The 23,079-nt window shown below is 41.6% G+C and overlaps 1 protein-coding gene and 1 pseudogene across 13 annotated transcripts in view; both read left to right on the top strand.

Annotated features, from left to right (window-relative positions):
• CTNND1 (catenin delta 1) overlaps positions 1-23,079 on the top strand; it is a 43,538-nt gene that overhangs the window by 3,271 nt on the left and 17,188 nt on the right. For 8 of the 13 annotated variants that reach the window (XM_039860459.1, XM_039860455.1, XM_039860458.1 and 5 more), the window contains exons 2-6: positions 17,052-17,170; positions 18,358-18,646; positions 20,598-20,669; positions 21,374-21,526; positions 21,956-22,491. In XM_039860459.1, coding sequence (XP_039716393.1) covers positions 18,452-18,646; positions 20,598-20,669; positions 21,374-21,526; positions 21,956-22,491 — 956 coding nt within the window. In that variant the 5' untranslated portion in view covers positions 17,052-17,170; positions 18,358-18,451. Of the gene's footprint in view, positions 1-11,685; positions 11,709-17,051; positions 17,171-18,357; positions 18,647-20,597; positions 20,670-21,373; positions 21,527-21,955; positions 22,492-23,079 lie in introns of those variants that run through there. The other 5 variants (XM_039860451.1, XM_039860456.1, XM_039860453.1 and 2 more) reach the window with 5 other exon arrangements.
• LOC120600927 (uncharacterized) lies at positions 3,323-3,441 on the top strand (annotated as a pseudogene).

Below are 23,079 nucleotides of genomic sequence, written 5' to 3'. Positions count from 1 at the left end.
TGCTTGCTTGTAGATACTATCTTTGTATTCTCTTAGCACTTATGTTAGTGTGTGGTATATACTGAGGTGCTCAGTAAGCCTTGATTAAATAAGGCTCTTGATGGGAATGAGTGAGGGAGCTTTTTGGGGAAGGCTGAAGGGAAATTGAGATACGAAGCAATATCACATAGATTAATAAAATTGCAATGTAATTTTGAAACTTACTGTAGTCTGTAGTTTCAACCTTTGACGTATCTCCCGCCTCCCATTTTTAAGTAAAGTTTCTGGAAATATTGAAGATTTTAATTTTTAATTTTTCTTTAATCTTGTTTCCTTTCTGGGCAGGCAGTCCAAAGAATTGTATAAAAGAGTACCGAGTCCTAGTCAGTTCATTTCATTATATAGGCAACTGTTAGTTTCAACCACTGAAACCTTAGTATAGCCAGTTCTAGGGGAAGTGGAATTGCTTACCTAGAACAGGTGTGCCCAGCCCCTGCACTGTGAACCAGTACTGTTTTGTGGCCTGTTAGAAACCGGGCTGCATAGCAGGAGGTGAACGTGCAAAGCTTTATCTGTATTTGCAGCTGCTCACCAGCACTAGCATCACCGCCTCAGCTCTACCTCAGATCACCAGGTATTAGATTCTCATAGGTGCACCGGTCCCTGGTGCCAAAAAGGTTGAGGACCACTGACTAGAACGTATATTAGAGCAGCAGCAGGGAAGTGAGTACTGCTTTCAGCTGTGTTAGAAGTGAGTGGTTTTTATACTTATAAATAAAAACATAAAAAGCTTGGGATGATAGTTTGAATATCAATGTTTCAATGAAAGTGTGTTTGAATATCATATTATTTTGTCACTTGCTGCCATGAAACATCAGGAGATTTTGTTCACAAAGTGTATTGGGAAGTTTATAAGAACACAAATTAATTTTCATGGACAATTCTGAATGATAGTAACAAGAAACTTGCCTAAAGGAATGAATCATAGCAGTATGTTATTTCATTTATGTTATCTTTCCTCTCAAAAGGGGTTAAATGCCATGAGAAGTTGAAATAGAGATTGCTTTTCCTAAATGCAGCTGTCTCCAAGGTTTCCAATAGAGAGCATTGAAATAGCCTGGCAGGGAGATTGTAAGGGGAAGGGGAAGGAGCAGGAGCGGGGGAAACAACTGTTCTAGTTAATTAGTGGTTAAGAGCATGGATGGTTAAGGATGGATGGTTAGCATAGTGGTTAAGAGCATGGAACCAGACTGCCTGGGTTCAAATCTTGTTCTGCTACTTATTAGCCCTGTATCCTTGGGCAAATTGTTTAATTGCTCTATGCCTTAGTCTCCTTGTCTGTAAAATGAGGACAGTAATATTAACCATCTCATAGGATTGTTGTGGCTATTAAGTGATTTAACTTTTGTAAAATTCATAGAACAGTGTCCAGGTAATGGTAATACTTTCTGTATGCTCTTAGAATGGATGCTTTAAATGAATTCAAACATCATTTGTCTGTTGGACTAAATGCCCTTTAAACTCTCTTAAAACCTGAGACTGTGGTAGATATAGATGCTTATATTACAGAATAAATGGGCTTCCTGGATGGATAAGCTAACTTTTTTTTTAATGGGGAAAAAATGTCTTTCGTAATAGGCAAGTTTGGGGAGTTGTGTGAGCATGGTTGTCCAAAATAAATGTGCTTTGGGAATGGATAACTTTTAATGAAATGAGTACGAGAAACAGGTGGCAAAGCTTGAATATCTTACAGTAATTTCTTCAGAGACTTGATTACTTAAAAACAGCAATACAAATTTCTTCCACTTTTTTGTATCGTTAAGAGATAGAACTCTAGCATTCTAAGGTAAACTTTAGTTTTGGCAGAGAATGGATTGAAAAAGCTTTGTTTGGATTTATTATTCTTGACTTTGAACCAGATTCTTTACCTTGAAGTCTCACTTGTCCAACCAGGATTTTGTAGGATAACATTCCATTATGAGTGGTTTTACAGGAAACAATTACATAGAAATGAAGGCAGGCTTTTACTATCCCTTTTTTTTCCCCTTGAAATAAACCTCCCTCTTTTGTGTTCAGGAAATATCATTCTCTATTTTAATTCTTATTTATAGACATTTGCAAAACTGAGACATGTAGAAATTGTGAGTTCATCAGTGCTTCCTGTGAAAAGTGTGCTTCCAAGAAAGAGGTCGGTCTGCTCTTCTGTATGGAAAAGCCAAACTGTGGCCTGTGGGGAACATATATGTTAGATGCAGCCTTGCTTGGAAACTTCTGGATTTCTTCCAGCCTATAGTTTTCCTTTTTTATTTCCCTTCATTCTAAATAACCCATGAAACTAATGTTCTGAATAGTATTTAAGCTAATTCTATTGGCACTCCTTAGCTTCCTGTCATAACTCTCCCACTCAGTTCTCTACACTTTAACCCACATTTCCTTGTACTGATTTTCTTATGTTTTCTCCTTTTCATTTTCTTTCTTGTTCTCTGGTGTCTCTCTTTGCTGCCCCTTTTTTTCTCTTAGGTTGGTGATCTTTCTGGGTGTCACTTTGCCTCACTAACACAATATGGAAGAAGTTTCTGATTCTTGTGATAGAGTAAATTATACTGATGTGCTAACAGTACAAGTAGTGGGATCCTGCTGCTGGTTTATTTCAGTTAGATCTAAATTAGGATTAATTGTGATCCAAGAAGATCAATCTCTTAGCAATTCGGATTTGTTTTTAGCTTTTGATTTTCAGATCTCATCTACATTTACTAATTTCTTACTTTGGTTCATTTGATGGTAGAATGAAAGAAATTTACTTTTCACAGAGTAAATATCAGTTTCGTGTGTGCTTCCCTGTTGTTCTGTATTGGAACGCTGTAGCACATTGAAAGTTCTCTTTGTGGAATGAAAAGGTTTTTGTTTTAGGGAGCTTATATTTTAAGAAATATATTCTGATGGTTGTGGACGTAAGACATTCCTATAGAAACTAGGTCAGCTTTTCAGTACTTTTATCAAAGCACCTGCAGTTCATTGCAAGTGAAATAAATCTCATTGAAATAAAGTAGCTGGTGTATATTCAGCACACTTTTAAAATAGAGTAGTCTATTTTAAAGGAGATGGTGCCTATCTGATTTCTTTCCATTGTTTCTTTGTTGGAATGGGAGTTCTGCTTTCCATTGACTACTTGGTTAAACCAGGGCAGAGTTGGCTATTTGAATGTCTACCCTCCTGAAGGTCTGCCAAATCTGCAGGTAAGTCTGCAGGAGACCACAGTTGCTGGGCCTAGGGTAAGAATTAGAAAAATATAGAAAGAAAAATGAAACAAAGTTGATTTATTTTTCTAAAATTTAACTTTTTGGTCTACGGCCATGCCACCCTAAACACGTCCGATCCTGTCTGATCTCGGAAGCTAAGCAACGTCGGGCCTGGTTAGTACTTGGATGGGAGACCGCCTAGGAAGACTAGATGCTGTAGGCATAAAAAATAAAAAATAAGGGATTGTAAGCTGACAAGGTCCTTGCAATCTGAGGTCAACCAAGGGTTGCCTTGCCTAAAAAAAAACAAAAACAAAAAGTAAAAAAAAAAAAAAAAAAAAAAAAAAAAAAGTAAAATTTAACTTTTTGTTTTCCTTGAAAACATAAAACATCTTCATTAATTCAAAAGAAATTTGAGAGTCTGCTATATGCCATGCACTGGAATAAACAGTATACCAAATAGGTCTCACAGAGCTTACATTCTAGTAGAAAGAGACAGATTATAAGTAAGCAAGTAAATACATGGTATATCAGAGTGTGGTAACACTATTGAGAAAAAAAACAGCAGAATATGTCCAGCAGTAAATAAGAGGTATGAAGGCGGCAGTGAGATTTTTTGAGTGGTCAGGGAAGGCCTAGCTTATAAGTTATGTTTGAGAGAGACCTAAAAGAAATTCGGGTGGGGTCTAGATATGAGTAGGAAGCGAAAAGGTCCTGAGTCTAGTTGTTATCAGTGAGCAAGAGATAATGGGAGAAATAGACCTGACTTGTTCATAGGTGTGTGCTAGGGGAATGGGGAGGATAATATAGGACCTCATGGTGCACTACACAGTACAAAAAAAAGTCTCCTCACTTCAGACCCCAGAGATAGTAGCTGTTAACTTTTTGTGTATTGTTTGTAAGGCGTTGAGGCAATACCTGACCTAGCCTCCTTCTTTGCCCCATTGCAGAAGTTCATGTGAGGGTAGTCAGTGATTTGCAGAGAAGCAGATTTTGCGTAGGTTGATGACCCTTGCCTTGGAGAATGATAATAATGGAGCAATTACTTAGAATAAGCTTGTATGTACTTGGGAAGTGACATCAAAATTTTCTTCCCTAGAGAAATGTATTTCTCCACCTTAGCTACATAAGAAGAGAAGCCTAGATCTGGTACAGTTTCCTTTTGAGTATGTTTGTTGGTTTGGTTTATGTGCTTTTGACCAAATAGTAACCACTTATCTGCTGCTTCTCCTTTTGCTCATTCAACCAAAAAGCTCCTGTTTTCCCAAAGCCCTAATTACTGGGACTTAATGGCTTTCAGGGACCACTTTATAGGTCACCGTATCCATATTTCTGTCTTGCACATTGGGGAGATGATCATCCCTGATAACTAACTGTATGCCTCTTTCCCCTTTCCATATATATATTTTTCCATATATATACATACACACACACACACACACACACACGTGCGCACACACACACATACACATATATAAACATACAGTAAAGGTTATTAAAGCATATACTGAGCTATTGGTCGATTTTGGTGGGATTGAGGAAGAAGCACCAGCTATTTAGTGATTGATATTCTATGGCAACCCTATATGGGAAAGTAGAAGGATTTTTGATTACCAGACTACTGTCTTGAATCATCCATTCTTACTTTCCCTCTCAAGATTTCTGGTTTAGCTAGTCTGTCCCTCAGTGAAGGAGTCTTTCTGCCTCCCTCTCCTTCTCCTAGAGTTTAGCCCTGGAACTTGACCTGGTTACCCTCTGTTCTTCCCTTTAATTATACCTATCTAGTTGTCATTCTGTCACTTAATACCATCTATGGGAGATTACCTTTTTCCCTTTCCACCTCCATTTCCTTTGGTCAGGTAACTATATCATCTTGCATAGGAAATACTCTACACAATCACAGATTCCCAAATTTTGAAGTTGCTTTAAATTACTGCTGGATATGTATTCAACATTTGTAGATGTTTGTAGTTGTCCGAAAGTTTATCTTTCAGTGCCATTCTTTCGTGACACATGCTTCTTTGTAGAAATATTTCTCTTTATGGTTCTTCTAAAAACATTTGGTTACTCACTTGCTCTTACTCAAATCAGAAGTTAAAGTGACTTGCTTGAATAAGTGTCAGAGGTAGCACTTGAATCCAGAGTTTCTGGTTATTTCTGTTACGTTGTCAACTGGGCTAGAATCATCTAGGATCTTGAATGCTAGATTTAAGACTTTAGACTTCTTTTGGCATAGAATAGGGACCCAGTCTTTGAAAATGTGGCACAGCTCTTTGATCCTTGGAAGAAAGTTAAACTAAGTCATTTTAAAAATAATCAGGTTGGATGTGGTTCCATGGTGTAGTGGTTAGCATGTCTGCTTTACACGCAGAAGGTCTTGGGTTCGTGCCCCAGCGGAGCCACGGTCTATGGTCTACGGCCATGCCAACCTGAACAAGCCTGGTGTCTGATCTTGGAAGCTAAGCAGGGTTGGGCCTGGTTAGTACTTGGATCGGAGACCACTTAGGAAGACCAGGTGCTATAGGCATAAATAATAATAATAAATAATAAATAAAAAAATCAGGTTATCCAGTCTGCAGTGTAAATAAGGATATCCTTCAGTGTAGCAACTCAGGATTCTAAAGAAGTGAGACACTTCTTTCTAGGTTCTGAGTCTAGAATATAGGATTTAGGACTGTGTCTTTTCATCTATCTTTATATTTAAATCCATGTTTTTCAAAGAGCCTCCGATTCAGACTGAATAATGATTTGTCTGGTGAACCGTGAAGTAGATCCAAATAATGTATTTTATAACCAGTGCCTTTTTTGCAAGAGGAATGTTGTGGTCAGTTGTCATTTGGGAACCAATACGGTAGTTCCCAACAGCTGACTATCAGAATCACTTTGAGGGTGTTTTAAAAATGTGAATTCCCTCCAGAAATTGAGGTATGAGAGGGCGGGGAGGTAGATCTGGGAGACTATTTTTAAAAAAATGCTTCCCAGGTGATTTTGATCATTCAGGTTTGAGGACCACAAAACCTAAACATTTGAGTTAAGCTACACATCTATGTGATTTCTCAGTGAGTGGTTGTTTAATTTGTATGAGAAGTAGAGAAGAATAGCTTGTGGTAGTAGACATGGCGAGCAGGTGGCTAATTTCAAGTTTCTACCACTGTATCCTGTATTATTTTGGAATTACAGATGTCACCACCTGATTTGGGAGTTATGCCAGTACTTAGCATGTTATGGAGGACTTGCCTGTTAGGGGAGGGAAAGGGAAACTTTTGGATCATATCTCCATTTCCCCTCCATTTTGAAATTGTGGAACAAATTCAGGAGAGGATGTTAGCATTGAAACTCAGCTGGACAATTTGTTTAAAACTGGACAGGAAGGGCCAATGTTACTTCCTGTCTGAAAAGGAACTACTGGCTTCCTTCCCTTCCTCCTTGGCTAACTCCGGTCAACTTAGAATATTGGGAGGGGGAGGGGCTGATCACGTTAATACTATTAACTGGCCACCCATGCCTTGAGAAATCAGGTTACCATCAATGTTCAAGTGCAGAAGCATAATATTCCTTCCCTTTCTTCCTTACTTGAACCATGGAGAAGAGGGTGCTATGTGGGCTTCTTCTGTCTCCTTGCCCTTAATGCGGGAGTACTGGGTTTGGCTGTTGCAGTCCAGGAAGCCTTCCAGTCTCCCAGATTCTATTTTACAGTCAACTTTATACCTCCCATGTGTTTTCTGACATTTGAAAATAGATCAAGGAGTTGTAGAGAAGAAACTGAAATCCATTTGACACCAAGAGGTTGGTTGTGGAAAAGAGAACATAATTGGGCAGAGGGGAGTAGATGATAGAGGTTCCTTATTTTTAAATTGAGCCAAGAAAACATTCCTTATAAGTGGGGCCAGTTGGCACTCTTCCTGCTATTTTAGTCCAGGCTTCTCCTTCCTACTGGTCCGTCAATTGTATTAAGTGTTTGATGTGAGTTTGAACTGTGGTCTCTGGATTTGTGAGGAGGGAGAGTGGTGGAAACAGCTGGTGCCTTCATTAAGCTATTTCAGTTATGCTTCTTTTCAGAGTATGGGGGGGTGGCAGAAGAATTGGATGTGTGTTAGCAGAGTCCCAGCAACTCTCATGTAGTGTGAGATTGGATTTTCAGGCACTCTTAATACTATGCGGGATGTTGGCTAGTTGGAATGTAGCTAAACCTTTTCCAATCACATTCTTTTCTCTGCCTCCCCTCCCCCCAGTTCTTTTCAGCTTTGGGCCTGATTCGGCAAGAAAGAATTATGTGGAAAGTTAGATAGCAAAACAGATTCATGCTTTTCCGATCATCGAGTATTCGGCTTAAGTCTTTGGGCCCCTCCATTGACTTTCTCCTTACCTATTTATTAGTCCTTTGGTTGGGTTTTCTAAATATGTATACAAACAGCTAGAGATACAGTTCGAACCAGAACCTCTGGTGAAGTCATGATGAATTGTAATCAGTTGGCTGTACTGGTCTCCTTCCCTCCCTCACACCCTGGGGTGACTATATTTCTGAGTCAGCACTCCATTTCTGTCTCACCTGCTCAATTTGAGGCAGAGAACCTGTCGAGCATCCTTTTGGAGCAGCAGTGCTATTGATATAGGTGTGTCCAGTTTTCTGTGTGGTTTTTACAACCCTCTCTTTAAAGTATCTCAGAAAGCTCTCCTACTAGACTGTACTATTTTTATCTGCTTTCGTGTATCTACCTCACAATATAGTACTTAATTGACTAATTTTTTGGCCTGGGCTATGAATGAGGGAGAATCTGATAAGAATACTAAGAATTGTAACTAATTTTTCAGTTCTTGAGAGAAAAAGGGAGTTAGTCTGATTCAGTACTAGGTAACAGATCTTGAGCTGTTGTTTTTGGGTGCTTCAAGTGATAGGGTTTGCGGTAGCTAGGCCCTGCAGTTGAAGTCTATTCCGAAACATAGTGTTGCTAAATTATTCTCTTTTATATCCAGCTCTAGAATGGCTCACTGTTGTGTATATTCCTGCCTTACCTCTTTCTACCTGGTTATATTTGATACAGACATGGACTAATTCTTTCTAAGTTGTGCTGTTTTAGAGTTAGTTCCTTGTGCATCATGAACTGTTTAAATTGGGGTTTAGCCTAGTGTTCTTCTAATAGATCCAAGAAGAAGGGGGAAGGAGTCTAGGAGAAAGGAGAAAAGATGAAAAATGATAACATATTACTAGTTAGTTGCCTGCAGTGTTCCTTTGGTTGGAGAACTCTGTGCTGAGCTCTGTGCTCTTTATGCAAGTGGAATGGAGCGCTTTGGGCAAAGGGTGTTACTTCTTTGGATTTCAAGAATCTCTGGCTAAAGGAGCTTGACTTCTAACTGCATCTTTGCTTCTGAGGTTTAGGATTAACGTCCACAGGGCTTGTACAAGATAATAGAAAAATGTCAGTTATCCCATTCTTGGAAGCAGCTGAGGATCCTTGTTAGGAGGGGAGGCTTTCTTTTCTGACAAGTTTCCAAATCTACAGCTCCTCAACCCACTCCAGAGGCAGTGGTGAGCAGAAAAAACTGAGGTTGCTGTCTTAACCTCTTTGTTGCCAGGGCTACTGTGCAATTCCTAGTGGTCTTCTCATTCCCTAGGGAACTTTGCTCCCAGCACCTGCTGGTGCCCATATCCTGCCTCTTCGTAGGGTGGAGTCTGCTGCCTTTGTTTGTTTTTCTGGGGCCTCTTTGGAATCAACTTTATGCTTGTGGGGAAGAGTGTATGAAAGACTGAAAACGGTGGAAATGGGTGATGGAGAAGGTGAGTGACAGAGGATTTATCCCAAAGTAGTTCTCCAGGTGGGAGTATTCCATTGACTGAATCCAGGTCGGAGATCAGATTGCTATGATGCAGCTTTCTTTGGGATGTGTTACATGTAGCTGAGCTGAGGTTAAAAGCAGCAGTAGCTTTAAAATCCCCAGTGCAGTGTCTCTAAAGTGAAGAAACTTGCCAAGTAGGAATCTTAAAAATCCCCTCACCCCCTCCGAACCCTTAGAGCCACATGCAGTATCTTTCTGCTGATTCTTAAAGGCCTGAGCTTTGTCCTAAGTCGTGTTGGCTTGGGGCAGGGAGGAGGGTTGTTTTCCCGAACATGATAAGGAACTGAACAGGGCAAAGTGGGAGCTCTGGCTGGTGATTGGTAGACAGGATGCCCTGGAATGCGGTTGGCCTGCAGCCCAGAATCCAGCACTTTGTATTTGTTTGTTTCTGGGAGACTGTGGTCTGGTGCTACTGTGACAGGAAGTGAGAAAGCTGAGAGTGGGGGAACGGAGAGGGGCGATGTCTTTGTGGTTCTCCTGTGAAATCTCTTTGTCCCTGGAGAGCAGCTCTGCTGCAGGGCTCTACTGAGAAGAGAGCAGCCTTTGTGTGTCTAATGGGTCTCAGAGCATCTAGCTACTCTGACGGGTTAGGGAGTGTGAATTCTGACTGGCCTTGAGTTATATAAATGTCCTCGATCTCTTAGCATTAGGGATCTCACTGAGTGTTGTGTGTGCTGCTGAGATATATATATATATATAATCTTCAGGGTTTAACAAGAAAGGAATTCTAGAAGGAGATAGATGTTTATATAATGACTTTTTACTGTATAGGTTGCAGATACAAACCCTTGTTGGGTTTGAAAGGAACAGAGAAACAGGTAATGCTGGGGCCCTACATTTTAGGTCTCACCCTTCCAGTTGGCAGCCTACTACATCCAGAGCTGGAGAAACCTACCCATTGTTTGATTTCAGTGTTGAGAGGTAGTGGCAAGTCTCTGCACATAACTAGGGAATGGTTGGTAGTTATCTGGGATCCTCCCCCGACCCCCATCCCGCCCCATCTAGACTGAAATAGCACCTGCAGTACTTCTCTGTGTCTCTGCCCCTTTCTTTTTCCCCTTGTTTTGTCTTTTCTCTGCCCTCCATTCCAGCTGTGAAACAGGCATCTCTTCTCACTTTGTGGATCGGACTGCCGAGTCCTCAGACTTCTTGCCAGTCTGGCTAGTCCCTGAGCACACACACACAAATGGCCTTTGATTGCCTGGGAGGACAGCTGCCCTAGAGGCAGATTGCTAACATACCGCTAGAACAATCTCTCCCCTCTGTTCTGATGCTGGCTAGCACAGTCTTTCCTGCTTCTAGTTCCTTCTGTTTCCCATTTCAGCTCTGATCTCTGCCTTTGTTTTAGTGAGATGTCACATTAAATATGAGTAGGGATATTTGTGATTAGAATTTCTTTCTTAAGGTGGGGGCGATTAGAGAATGTGGCATGTAGCCAGATTTTTAGAGCAGGCCTGGCAGTGGAAAGGTAGGTGATTTTGTCCCTCACACCTTCCCTCCTGAGTTCTTCCTTATAAAATGGGAAATCTGAGGTAGATTGCAAGCTCTTCTTTCTCAGAATTGGGTAAGGCCCTGTTCTGTTAAGTGAAGGTAAGACCAAACGTCTAGCAGTTTCCACCCTGTCCTCTCTCACTTCCTTCTTCTCTTCCCCCAAAAGTCTACTTGCGGTCAGCTTCTCTTGGAGTTAGAATAATTTTAACCACAAGAAGCATAGACAATTCATGCTGCTTTCACTCTGTCAAGGGGAAGGAACTTGGATGGGGAGTAGAACAGATGCATTTAGAACACTTACTAGCTATATGGCCTGGGCAGGATATGGATATATAGTTTAAAAAGAGGCCAGCAGTACCTCAGAGGTTGTTGAGAAGATTATGTATGATATCTTACAGGGGCAGATTAATAATTAACAACTCAAAACTTTTCTTTCCCTGTAAGGTCAGATTTTCTTTTAGATAGGGTGAAACAGTCCCTTCAGCTCTCTGTCCTATAGCTGAAATAGGACTTTCATGCTTACTTTGATTACCTCATAGACTCGTGTCTTCTCTGTTGCTTGTCTCGAAGGGAGCCATACTCTAAACCTAATGGAAGGTGCCTTGTTACTCTTTTCAGGGCCTTGAGGAAGCAGGACTGTAAATATGACTCAATTACATGCTTTCACCTTCTCTAAATCATCTTCAGATGATGGGCAAAGAGATGGTGGGAATGCCAAAGATAGAAATAGAAAGTAAGGGGGATTAGTGAGAAGCTGCCTCTTTAAAAAAGGAATGCGAGCTCAGATCAGTTGGGTGATTTCTAGTAAACCCTAAGGTTAAGCTTTTTTACCATAAATTTTTTTTTTCCTTGCCTAGGGTAGAGAAGGGTATAAGGTGTCCTAGTTAATTTTAAGATTTCTCTTTTATGACACAAGAATTAAACAATACCTTTCCATTTTGACTAGACTTTTTCTTATTTCCCATTGTGTACAAGACCTCTCTTTTTCTTCCTCCTGTAGGAAGGAGAAAGGCAATTGGCCTCTCCCCTTCCTCCAGTCGACACCTCCCTATTTTTTGCCCCTCCCTCTTATCTTTGTTTCCTTATCGGCCTCTCCCTAAAGCTGTGCTTTCTCCTTATAAGGCCAGGTGAGATGCCTTTGGCAGGGTTGCAATAGTGATCCAGGTAAGTAATGTAGTGTGCCTCAGACTTTCAGGATTGAGAGAAAATTCTGTTATCTGTCCCAGTGGAGGGCCTTGGAGAAGCACGTGGGCAATGGGGGAGGAGGAGGAGGAGGCCTGGCCTGAGAGATCAGAAGGACTTGTTAGACCAGTCCTGTGTGTGTGTGTGTCATACATGCTCCAGAGAGAAGCAGGTTTTGTTTCTTTCCATACCCTTTCAGTTCGGGGCCCCTTCACTTGCTGAGAGCCACACCCTTCCTTTGCTTCAAAAGTCAGTCCAGCATTTAGCCATTTTAGTCTGTTAGGGTTTGGGATTCCCAAAATATTTGGGAAAAGAGATCAAGAAGAATGATACATCTGATTTCTGAATGTAAGGATAAGATGATGGAGGTGATTTTTTTTTTTTCTTGTAAAGTCATAGTAAAACTTTAAATCCTGACAGGTAACTTTGGGTCAGGATTATAAGACCAAAGTAAGTTTAAGGTGTCCTGTTGACCTATAGAGGTTGCCAGCTCATCCTCCTTTTAAACAAGGAGTATTTTTAAAACTTTCATGTATATATTTTCCTTTTCTATGACATTCCAATCGGAATGTGTCACTCTTTCCTGAGAGGAGGGCGTTTTGCCAGATTGCCTTAATTCATCAGAGAGATTCATGATGGACACAGTGCGATCCATTCCTTCCTTGTGAGAAAGCGAGACTCCTTCAGTCAGCCTTTGGATGCTCTTAAACTAGAGAAGACTGGCCTAGCATAAAGGGATGTACAGGGAAGTACAGAAAGTAACACCTAAACAAGGCCATTTCTGGAATATCACTTTTGTAACTGAGAAGTGCCCAATTGAGATTGTGAAGCTAGCAGAGTCCTCTTTAGTCTTAATGTAAATCATGTCTGGGTTCTTAGGATTAGTGCAGGAGTGAATCTTCCCAGTGAGGAGAGAAATAGTTCTGACTTAGCATCAGATGGCAGGACATCAAGTGGTGGGTGGGATACTTGAATTTTGGGGCAAATGCCAGTTAAGGCAAATAAATACCTTTTAGGTACCAAATAAATACCTTTTAGGTATCTAGAAGACTTACCTTTCTTGGCTTGAATGTTGTATAGTATAGTTCTATAGTATTACAGGTGCTATATTTGTTTTATTGGTTGGTATTCTTCAATAGGAGGGGGCTCAATGTGCTTTTATTTATTTATTTTTATTTTCAGTGTGCATTTAAAAACCATTTAAAAGTCCCTAGGCACAGAAGAGGAGTTTTTTGCTTATCATTGCTTTTAGGGAGAAGAGCACAACTTTGTGACATTTGTTTTGATTTCATAATGAAAGATAGGAAGAAAGGAAAGCTGATTTCGGGGCTGACTACAGAAGATAAAATTTCTTTCCTAAGAACTCACAGACTATTTCGTGGGGTTTAAAATTCTCAGGACAAATGTTTCCTCTCTCTGCAGAGGCTTGCTTGCCTGATTCTGGTTATGTCTTTGGATATACTTATCTGAATTGCATGGAGGTAGGAGAGAGGTTCAGAGTCACCCAACCTAAAGTTTTATATATATATTAGCTCATTAGAGCTAAACTCTGAAAAGTAATAGAAATTGAAGCTTACAGGGGTTATAACTTCTCCAAATTCTCACAGCTGGTTTTTGGCAGTTAGGACATGAACCCCAGGTCTTTTGACCCCTAGTCTGGAGTTTTATTTTGTTTTCCCTTTGAGAGTATAAAGAATTCTTGTAGTTTACAGGGCTACTGTAAGTGGGAGCCGGGAGCATGGGGAGCAAAGACACCAAGACTCTAGTCCCTTGTGTTATTTCTAGTGGCACTCTTATTAGTAACAATATTAATAGCCGTCTGTGTGTTAAGCCATTTTTCTAAGCACTTTACATGGATTGTTTCATTTAATCCTCACAACCACCCCATATATTTTTCCCATTTTACAAAAACAAACCTGAAGTTTAGGGAGATGGTGGTACTTTGCCCATAGCTAAGAAGCAGTGGAGCTGGGGTTTGAACCCAGTCAGTCTTATTCCAAAGTCTATATTCTCAACTGCTAAGAATCGTGATTCCAAATTACATTTCTACAGCCAGGTTACAATAGAGCAGATCATTCCAGGGACTGTGCTGTTGGCAAGTGATTTTTTTTTTTTTTGCCCCACTATCTGGTTGTCATTGTCCAAATGTTTGGCTTTTCTGGATATTTGATTCAATTTAACTTCTTTTGGTTTGGAATTACAGAAGAGACTGAATTTTTGCTATTGTCATTGCTCGAATGTGAGAGCCTTATTGTAGACTCATACATCTGTAGCAGGGGTCCCCAACCTCTGGGCTGCGTGACTGGTACTGGTCCGTGGCCTGCCGGGAACCAGCCACACAGCAGGTGAGCGGTGAGGAAGGGAAGCTTCATTTGTATCTGCAGCTGCTCCATAGCACTGGCATCACCGCCTCAGCTCCACCTCAGATCATCAGGCATTAGATTCTCACAGGAGCACTGGTCCCTGGTGCCAAAAAGGTTAGGGATCGCTGCTCTTTATGACCTGTGGCTCGTTAAGAGTAAAATCAGTTATTCTCAGAAAATCTAGTTTTAGGGGAATAGCAAGGTTCATTTTATGTTCCCCCCTTCCCTTTTCACTTGGGAATCCTTGATGGTCCTTTTTTAGTGAGAGCAAGTGTAATCCATTTGAAAATATTAAGTGGCAAACCTAGAAAGGTGTTGTGTTGGCTTGGACTCATAAGACCTTCCTGACTCTAACTGCCAAAGTAAGTTAATGGTGTGCAGATTCTGGTCTATAGCATTCACACATGTGCGCACACATGCATGCACACACACACACACACATATGTATATGCACATACTCATGATGTTTATGGCATGGGGAAGAATCTTAAGTCTCTGAGTTATGAGGCAGGGTACCATAGCTTACCCAACTACTTCATTCACTTCCCCCATGTGCTTTTTTCCCCCCTCCCATTTATTTCCATTTTCCCACTTATATCTTATATACGACATATGGATAACCCTTTAACTTAAAGATAAATGGAAACCTTTTTCTTTTTTCCTGTGATGTTTGCGAAGAAAGCTCTCAAGGGTTGTTGCGAAGAGGGTCCGGACCACCCATCTTGTACTGGACTTATATTTTATAGACTTGACAGCATGCAATAGAAAGAGAACACAGACTTTGGAATGGCATAGATCTGGGATTAAATTAAAAATTTGCTATTAACTGAGACCTTGGGTAATTTCTTTACTAGGATGTGTTTTCTCACAGTAAAACTTACTTTCTTAGGGTTGTTGTTAGGATTGCCAAGATAATACATGTAAAACATTTAGCAATTGTTAGTTTTTTTCACCTTTCCTTTCTCCTTGGTAATAAAACTGCAAAGGCCTCAAATAGAAATCAAGAACTTACTGTAGCAGATGTGTAGTGCCGTGATGACTGCCATGCACTAGAGAAGCACCCTATGTCCTAGAAATACTGGTCTTGGTGGGACCTTTTAGTAAATAGAATTGGAGTAGGGAAACCAGCTCATCTACTCCTTAGAACCCAGTTATGCTCTGGTATGGTACAGTTAATTTCATCTACTAGTTCAACAAAATAGTTTTGGGCTGAGGCATTACCATTAAGTAATATAATTGGAAGATAGAACTAACTCTTGAAATAACTTAACACCTCACATTTGTATAACATACATTATCTCACCTGATTCTTACAGCAAACTCTGAGTTAGACTGGGCTGGTGGTATTGGCATCTTACAGATGAGAACATGACAATGACTTACTGTCATTGTTGGCTAGTGCCTGAGCCAGGACTGGGACCGGTCTTCTGAGTCCCAGTCAGCCTCTACTTCTGCCCTCTTTTAGGTAGAAAATCTCCCCATCCTCTTAGACTTAGGAATCTGATCTCTTTCTACTTAACTGTGCTGTTATCTTCTTCAAATTAGAGCCAGGCGGTCAGCTTTTAAAGCCATGAAGTTATAGGAGAAGATACTGGTTCCTCACCTAGAGCCCTGGGTAATTTCCTCCACTACCCCTCCTAACATCCTTTATTGAATTAAAGCTGTGAGGACAAAAAGTGGCCATTTATGGCAGTGACAGACAATTTCTCTCTGCAGCAAGGGAGTGTTGTCACTGGATGCCCCGTAGTAGTGGTAGTTTGAGCTTTTATTAGCAAAGAAAATTACAGGGCGGAGGCCGCCTGAGTGGTAACTGCAATTGAGGCCCTGTTGAAACCCTGAACTGGAAGAATCTCCTTAACTCAGAGTCCTCTTGGTGTGCAAGGTTCATAGATCATTATATATAGCGGATGAGGGCAAGTGGTTAAAATGAGATGAAAATAAAAAGGGAGCAACACTTTTTTTTTTTTTTTTAATAAAGGTACTTTATTAAAGGCCTCTGAGTAGCCTGTTGGAATGTAGGATGGGAATATGAGAAAGTAACAGTGGGCTTTGGACCGAAAGGAAGAATAGTCGTTGATAAGTGATTGTGGAGCCGAGAGCTGGGGGTGGAGGATTTAGAGAAGGGCCACCACATTCTTGGATTCAGGGACTGGATCCACTGGAACGAGTCTTAGTGATGAAAAATTAATTAAGTTTATTGGGCACCTGTTTATCAGCTCCTCCGGATACTCTTGCTTGCTGAATGCTGCATATGCAGGCATACCTCCTTTTGTTGTGCTTCACAGATGTTGCTTTTTTTCACAAATTGGAAGGCAAGACCCTCTACCGGCAAAAAGATTATGACTTGTTTTATTGAGGTGATCTGAAATGGAACCATAATATCTCCGAGGTATACCTGTACTCTAAGGCAAACAGGCCCAAGTGTCTGCTTGGCAGGGCTCTGGGGAGCGTGGGAAAAGGAACTGAAGCAGAAGGCTCAGCCTAGGCTAGTCCCCACACGTCTTCCCCACTACACTGTTACGCTGGTTTCTCAATGCCTTTGTGGGCATGCTGGGACTGGGCTCTGAGGTTTCTGCCTTAGGGGTGGGAAGGAGGAGGAAGGGCATTCCAACAGCATTTTTCCCCCTAATTTGGTGGCTGGGGACAGGGGTTAGTTGAATTTTTATCCATATTATAATCTGCTCCTGGTTCTATATATATGTATAAGTAGAGGAACCTCCGAAATGACAGTAGAATCCAGGTTTTAATGAAAGCTACATACAAGGTCCAAGTATCTGAAAACAGAGCAAAGTCCAAAGGGTATATGTCACATTAAGCAATTCCAAGTCATATTTTAAATTACTCCCTTCCAGTCCCACATTGTCTTTGACCCAATACCTGCTAATTCTCTTTTTATTTTTTAATGTATTGGGTATATTTTATTTTCCTCTCATTTCCATTTTTCCTCCAAATATTTCTGCAGCTCTCTTCTTCCTGCTTCCTCCTTGCTGTGGTGGCTGGGATGCTTCTCCCATGATTTTTTGAATCTAGACTGGGCTGTTCTCTGTGTTAAACCAATCAATTACGACCTTCTCTTAACAGGTGTGTATGTAAAATGTTTATTAAGAATAAAAAAATTTAACTGTCTTTTTTTTTTTTTTTTGAGGGTTGATGAGAGATTGGGGAGTAAGGGGAGAGGGTTTATTCTACAACCTGCCTTTCAACATGATATACTTTGGACTGGCCATAAAATCTGCCACAACCAACTTCTAAGTGAGAAACCCCATTAAGTGCAACAGTATGACTACAATGCCCCTTTATTTACTAGCCAACTTACAGTTTATGTAATAGAGTATGGGGAACTCGTCATTTCTATCTAATTCTCATTGTATAAATAGTCCACATAAACCCTCTAGATATTTTGATATTTACCCTGAGTTAGAATAAGTAAAGAGGTAAAAATGCGGTTTGTTTAGAGCTTCTGCAGGATAATAAATGTAGGAAATTCTACTGAGGGAGAGGAGAGCTTCTTAGTTTGAGGCTAATGTTCCTTTTCCTACTCTGCAAAGAGCTGAAGGTCACTGAAAATGGTGCCTTTTTTACACATAGAATTTTTTGTGGTGCTGTTGCTTTCTTGTCTCCATTCGTCAAGGCACGTTTTGCCCTCAGTGTTGTAGTATAGTTTTGAAAAGTAGAAAGGCCTCTTCATAAATGTGTTAAATATGAGGGCTTAATTTTGTCTCATGCCTTTGATGGTGGGAAGTTTTTTACTACTTTCATTTCTTACTGGCATTTTAATTTAACATATTCATTTAGTGTATTTTGCCACCACTGCAGCACTTTCAGTGTTCAGATTTGGGAGAGATTAAGAGATCTGTACTGTCCTCTTTTCTCTGCAGGACAGTGAGTGCTTGTTTGTACTGTGGAATTAACAACTTTCATTGAGTTGATGTCAGTAAAATTTTTTAGGAAGAAAGTAATATAATTTTAATCTCATGTCATGACTACAGCCCTTAGCTACATTCTCCGTCTCCTACCAGCAGTCTAGGGACTTGGACTTAGTTGCACCTTTTCTTTCAATAGTTATTTTCAGTGGGGCGTTGAAGAGGGTAGTGGGCAAAGTCCTGCTTGAGCAGACACTGGTGATGGGCTCCCAGGCTTGGTGGTGGCTCGCTTTCCGCACTGCAGTAAAACCACAAGAGGGCATCTTTGGCTCTGGGATTAATAATTCATCTGTCTTCTCTGACCTGTGACCTTTTTCTCTCCTTTCTCTTACCTTTTCCCGGTAGTGTGAAGTGAGGGGGCCTTCTCCCTCCTTCCTCCTCCCTCTGTGATCCACCTTCCTTTTTACCCTGCCCTGCGGCGGCTCCGCCCCTTACCTTCATGGACGACTCAGAGGTGGAGTCGACCGCCAGCATCTTGGCCTCTGTGAAGGAACAGGAGGCCCAGTTTGAGAAGCTGACCCGGGCGCTGGAGGAGGAACGGCGCCACGTCTCGGCGCAACTGGAACGCGTCCGGGTCTCACCACAAGATGCCAACCCACTCATGGCCAACGGCACCCTCACCCGCCGGCATCAGGTAACCCCTCTTTCCATCAGACCTGCAGGTAGGACTTCGGCATGGTCTTAGAGAGGCTGTGATCCTTCTTGGGAAACTACTTTCCGTGGTGATGGGCTTTGCAGAGCCCATGCTTTATGATGAACCTTTACAACGGTAATAAATACTGATTAGGAGATAAGAAATATTACTGCTGCATTGAGTTGGGCAGGTTTTTCTCTAGAAGCGTCAATATAACTTCCTGTTTTGCTGGAGTGGGGTTTCTGGGTTGGGATGCAGTTCTGGTAATGGTAGCTTATATAGCTTGCAGCTGTACTTAGTTACTTCTGTTGTATCCCCGCCCCATTGCCATCAGAAATTCAAGAAAGTAAATGCCTGTTTAGTGGTTGGGGTGTTGGGCACCTTGTACTCTCAACTTAAGTTCAGTCTCCCTCAGAGAATAGTCTGTACTCAGAAGGAGTGGCACTGTCCATGAATCGTGTACTCCTCCTCCATATTGTCCTTGTGTGCTCTTTTTATTGGCTGTGCAAATCATATCTCGGAGGAAGGGATCATTGTTAATTCTGTTGGTTAGAGTTGGAGAGGGAGCATCATGCTGCTTTTAACCCGGATAACCACAGGAGCCAGTGGTCTCTGGGTTGGCTGACTCTGTGATGTGACTTGGGAAAGTTGGTGTTAGAAATGAGAAGTATCGTGTGTTTCCTATGGTTTCTCTAGTCAGACTTCACTATGATGTCATCTGTCTGAGGTTTGTGTGTGTGTGTGTGTGTGTGGAAGGAGGCTTTGCCGGATAGACTGTGTCTTACGAGATCTCTGGTAGAAACTAAGAACAGCGCTCATGCTTCATTAGTCTTTTTTACTGATTGCAATTATTTTTTAAGACAGAAGGTCCCTCATACTGAAGAACTTGAGTGAGAGGACAGAATTCCAGTTGGAGGATGATGAGGATTTGAGAGGCAGCATATTTGCAATGTTCCTAGGACTTTTATAGGAACCAGAATAAGGGTTAGGGATGACAGGTATATATTGAAAGAGGAGAACAGAACTGCTCAGGCTTGGAGATGATGGGGAATTCCAGGGTTTAGTACATGGTTTCTCCCTCTGTCTCTCTTTTTTAACTTCTGCTCAGCAATGAAACCACACCCTTCCTTCTTCCTGAAAGTAATGTTTAACTTCCTCTCCCTGCAGCCTTACGCTCTCTATGTAATAGGGTGGGGAAGGAGTCTCCCAAGGTGCTGGATCTCACTGTATTCTGTTGGAAGAGGAGCAGTCAAATGTATTTTTACATAGTATAATGTCCATATTACTTCCTGCTGTTCAAGACAGAACAACTTAAGGGCGACATTTTTAAAGTGTGTTCTGTGGCTCTAATAATTGGTGGTGAGGATATTAAAATCTGTTGTCTTGAGGGGAGTTGGGGTACTTGTTTCTTTCCTACTTGGAAAGGGAGGCTCATCTCTTGCTGCTTTTAAAAAGCTGCCTGGTATGGGAGTTTCCAGTGATAGTAGAGCATGAAGATGTGTGGAACAATAAAGCAGTCTTTGGAAACCCCCCAACCTGGCCTTTCCAACTTTCCTTATATTCTTACAGCTTTCCAAAATGATTGTGTCGGGGAGCTTACCTGAGTCTCTGCTGTTTACTCAGCAAGTAGTTTTTGAGTGCCTGTTATGTGCCAGGCAGTGTTCAAGGCACTAGGGATACGTTATTGACCACCCCCCCGCCCCCGCCCTCATGGAGCTTACATTCTTGTGTTCCAGAGACCCAGTCTGCTGATTCCAATTTTGAGGAAAGTGCTCAGATTAAGGAGTGATTTTTTTTTTTTCCCATAATGAGTACTGACAGAACGACTCCAGGCCACAGATACAAATATCTTCTTGAAAGCCCTTTTCCTGTTTGGAAAAAAGATCATTTGTGTTTGATAGAGCAAAGGAAGGCCACAAAATGAATTGTCTTCTTGTGGGCTATGTTTCAGAACGGTCGGTTTGTGGGCGATGGTGACCTTGAGCGACAGAAATTTTCAGATCTGAAACTCAACGGACCCCAGGTAATTCTTTTGGCTCAAGGTTTCAGTTGCTTCCTTCGTATCTTCTATAAGAGCATATTAGTGTCTTGTAAAGTGCCTGGCACATTGTAAGCACTGGTTTCTTTTATTTAGGAAGTAAAAGAGTAGAGCTTCAAAATGTATATGTAGCGTTATTATAGAATGAATTTTAATGATCATTGATCCAGTATTTGATCCCTCAGTTATTGTATCCCTTTTCTGGAATGGGTGTACATCTACTTTGCAGAAAAGCCTACTTAAAATCTGGCCAGTCTTGAGCCTTAGGCTGTACCTGGAGAGTAACCTAGAGCTAGTCAGAAGATGGCTCTTATTGGGATTTTCTGGTTCATCATATAAGTTCTTTATTGGGTGAGCTTTTTTGAAGGATCACGCAGATATAGATGTAGCTACAGTTAACAGTTCGTATTTCCTTAGATGACCAGAACTGGGACGTTAAATCTACTGGCTGTGTCACTTGGGTGTTGATGTGGCTCTAGTTAACTCAGTTCAAATTTGTTAGAACTGAGAGATTATATCCCCTGCCCTTTTGTATAAGTTCAAAAGATGGAGACAGCCACCCCTCTAAAAATCCTGGGGCACATGGAAGATACACGAGGAGTCTTTGTCTTCCGGGAGTCTATGCTTTTCACTGGGATGAAGTGTTAATATATAGGGCTTAATAGTAACTTTTTCCCTTTTCCATATAGGATCACAGTCACCTTCTCTATAGCACCATTCCCAGGATGCAGGAGCCAGGGCAGATTGTGGAGACCTACACGGAGGAAGACCCTGAGGGAGCCATGTCTGTTGTCTCCGTGGAGACCTCAGATGATGGAACCACTCGTCGCACAGAGACCACAGTAAGCTAAGGCTTATATAAGGCCTAGGATGTTGGAGGAGGTCTTCCTGTGATCTCTGGTAGGGGAGGGGTTAAGCACTTAATTAAAGTGGATGAAGGGCCACTGATCTGTAGCAAAAGCATAAAGAAAGTGATCTTTGTCCAGACAGAGAAGATAGAAGAGATATGGGAAAATCTAATGGAATGGGGGAAAGAGATGGTATATCAAGGTCTATGGTAGCTTCCTTTATAGGCAAAGTTACTGCCACGACAATTTTCCTGCCTGGAGACTTCTAGAAGATGGAGAGAAGGGATAGATAGTAGATTGTGAGGCATTTCTAAGTAAAGTGAGCTGGAAGTAGGGGTTTGTTTCTTTTTCTTAGAGTGGTCTAGAATTTAAGCTTGTATTGTTCACTTCATTAATTTTTCTTTTCTCTTTCCTTACTTTAAGGTCAAGAAAGTAGTGAAGACTGTGACAACACGGACAGTACAGCCAGTCCCTGTGGGACCAGATGGGCTGCCTATGGATGCCTCATCAGTTTCTAACAACTATATCCAGACTCTGGGTCGTGACTTCCGTAAGAATGGCAATGGGGGACCTGGTCCCTACGTGGGGCAGGCAGGCACTGCTACCCTTCCTAGGAACTTCCACTACCCTCCTGATGGATATAGCCGCCACTATGAAGATGGGTATCCAAGCAGCAGTGACAACTATGGCAGTCTGTCCCGGGTGACCCGCATTGAAGAGCGGTATAGGCCCAGCATGGAAGGTTATCGGGCACCCAGTAGACAGGATGTCTACGGGCCCCAGCCCCAGGTTCGGGTAGGTGGGAGCAGTGTGGATCTGCATCGCTTTCACCCAGAGCCTTATGGTCTAGAGGACGACCAGCGTAGCATGGGCTACGATGACCTGGATTATGGCATGATGTCTGATTATGGCACTGCCCGTCGAACTGGGACACCCTCTGACCCTCGCCGACGCCTCAGGTAGGCAAGAAAAGGGGTCTTTTCAAGGTAGTGGAAAGGGGTAGTTCTTCTTTCTCCTCCTAAGTGCTTTTTGGGATCAGAGACACTTAAGGCCCCCCTCTTTTGCCTGTTTGTTTGTTTGTTTGTTTGTTTGTTTGGTGGAAGGCCACCCTGTTCTTCCCTTTTCTGATTTTACTAAACATTGACTTGCTTTTTTGTCTCCTTTTTCATTATAAAAATCATATTCTTGTTGTAGAAGACAACTCGTGATGGTTATTGGTCTCTGTCCTGAAGAATGTGGGCTTTGCTTCTTGCCAAGAGTTTCTGTTATTTCTGCCCAAGATCTGACCCCCTTTTGGTGCTAGGGAGCACTGCAGAGGAGCCCAGTGCCCGGGGCTATGGAATACTCACTGTTCCTGTGAACTCCTTAGCTTCTGGTTTGATATTAAGGACAGAGTTAAGGATTTTAGGCTTTTAGGGCCAGAATAGACAGTTCTTGTACCCTCCCTGCGGTGGTTTTAATCTCAAATTAAAAATCAACCTTGATCTCACAGAAGCCCTGGCACTTTACTCCTGGGTTCTTACATTTGATTATAAAGTGAAATGGGG

The sequence above is a fragment of the Pteropus medius genome, unplaced genomic scaffold (genome assembly GCF_902729225.1).
Source record: "Pteropus medius unplaced genomic scaffold, Ma_sr-lr_union100, whole genome shotgun sequence".
NCBI classification, from domain to species: domain Eukaryota; kingdom Metazoa; phylum Chordata; class Mammalia; order Chiroptera; family Pteropodidae; genus Pteropus; species Pteropus medius.
The sequence above is the reverse complement of the archived record's forward strand: the minus strand, read 5'-3'. Positions and strand labels throughout refer to the sequence as shown.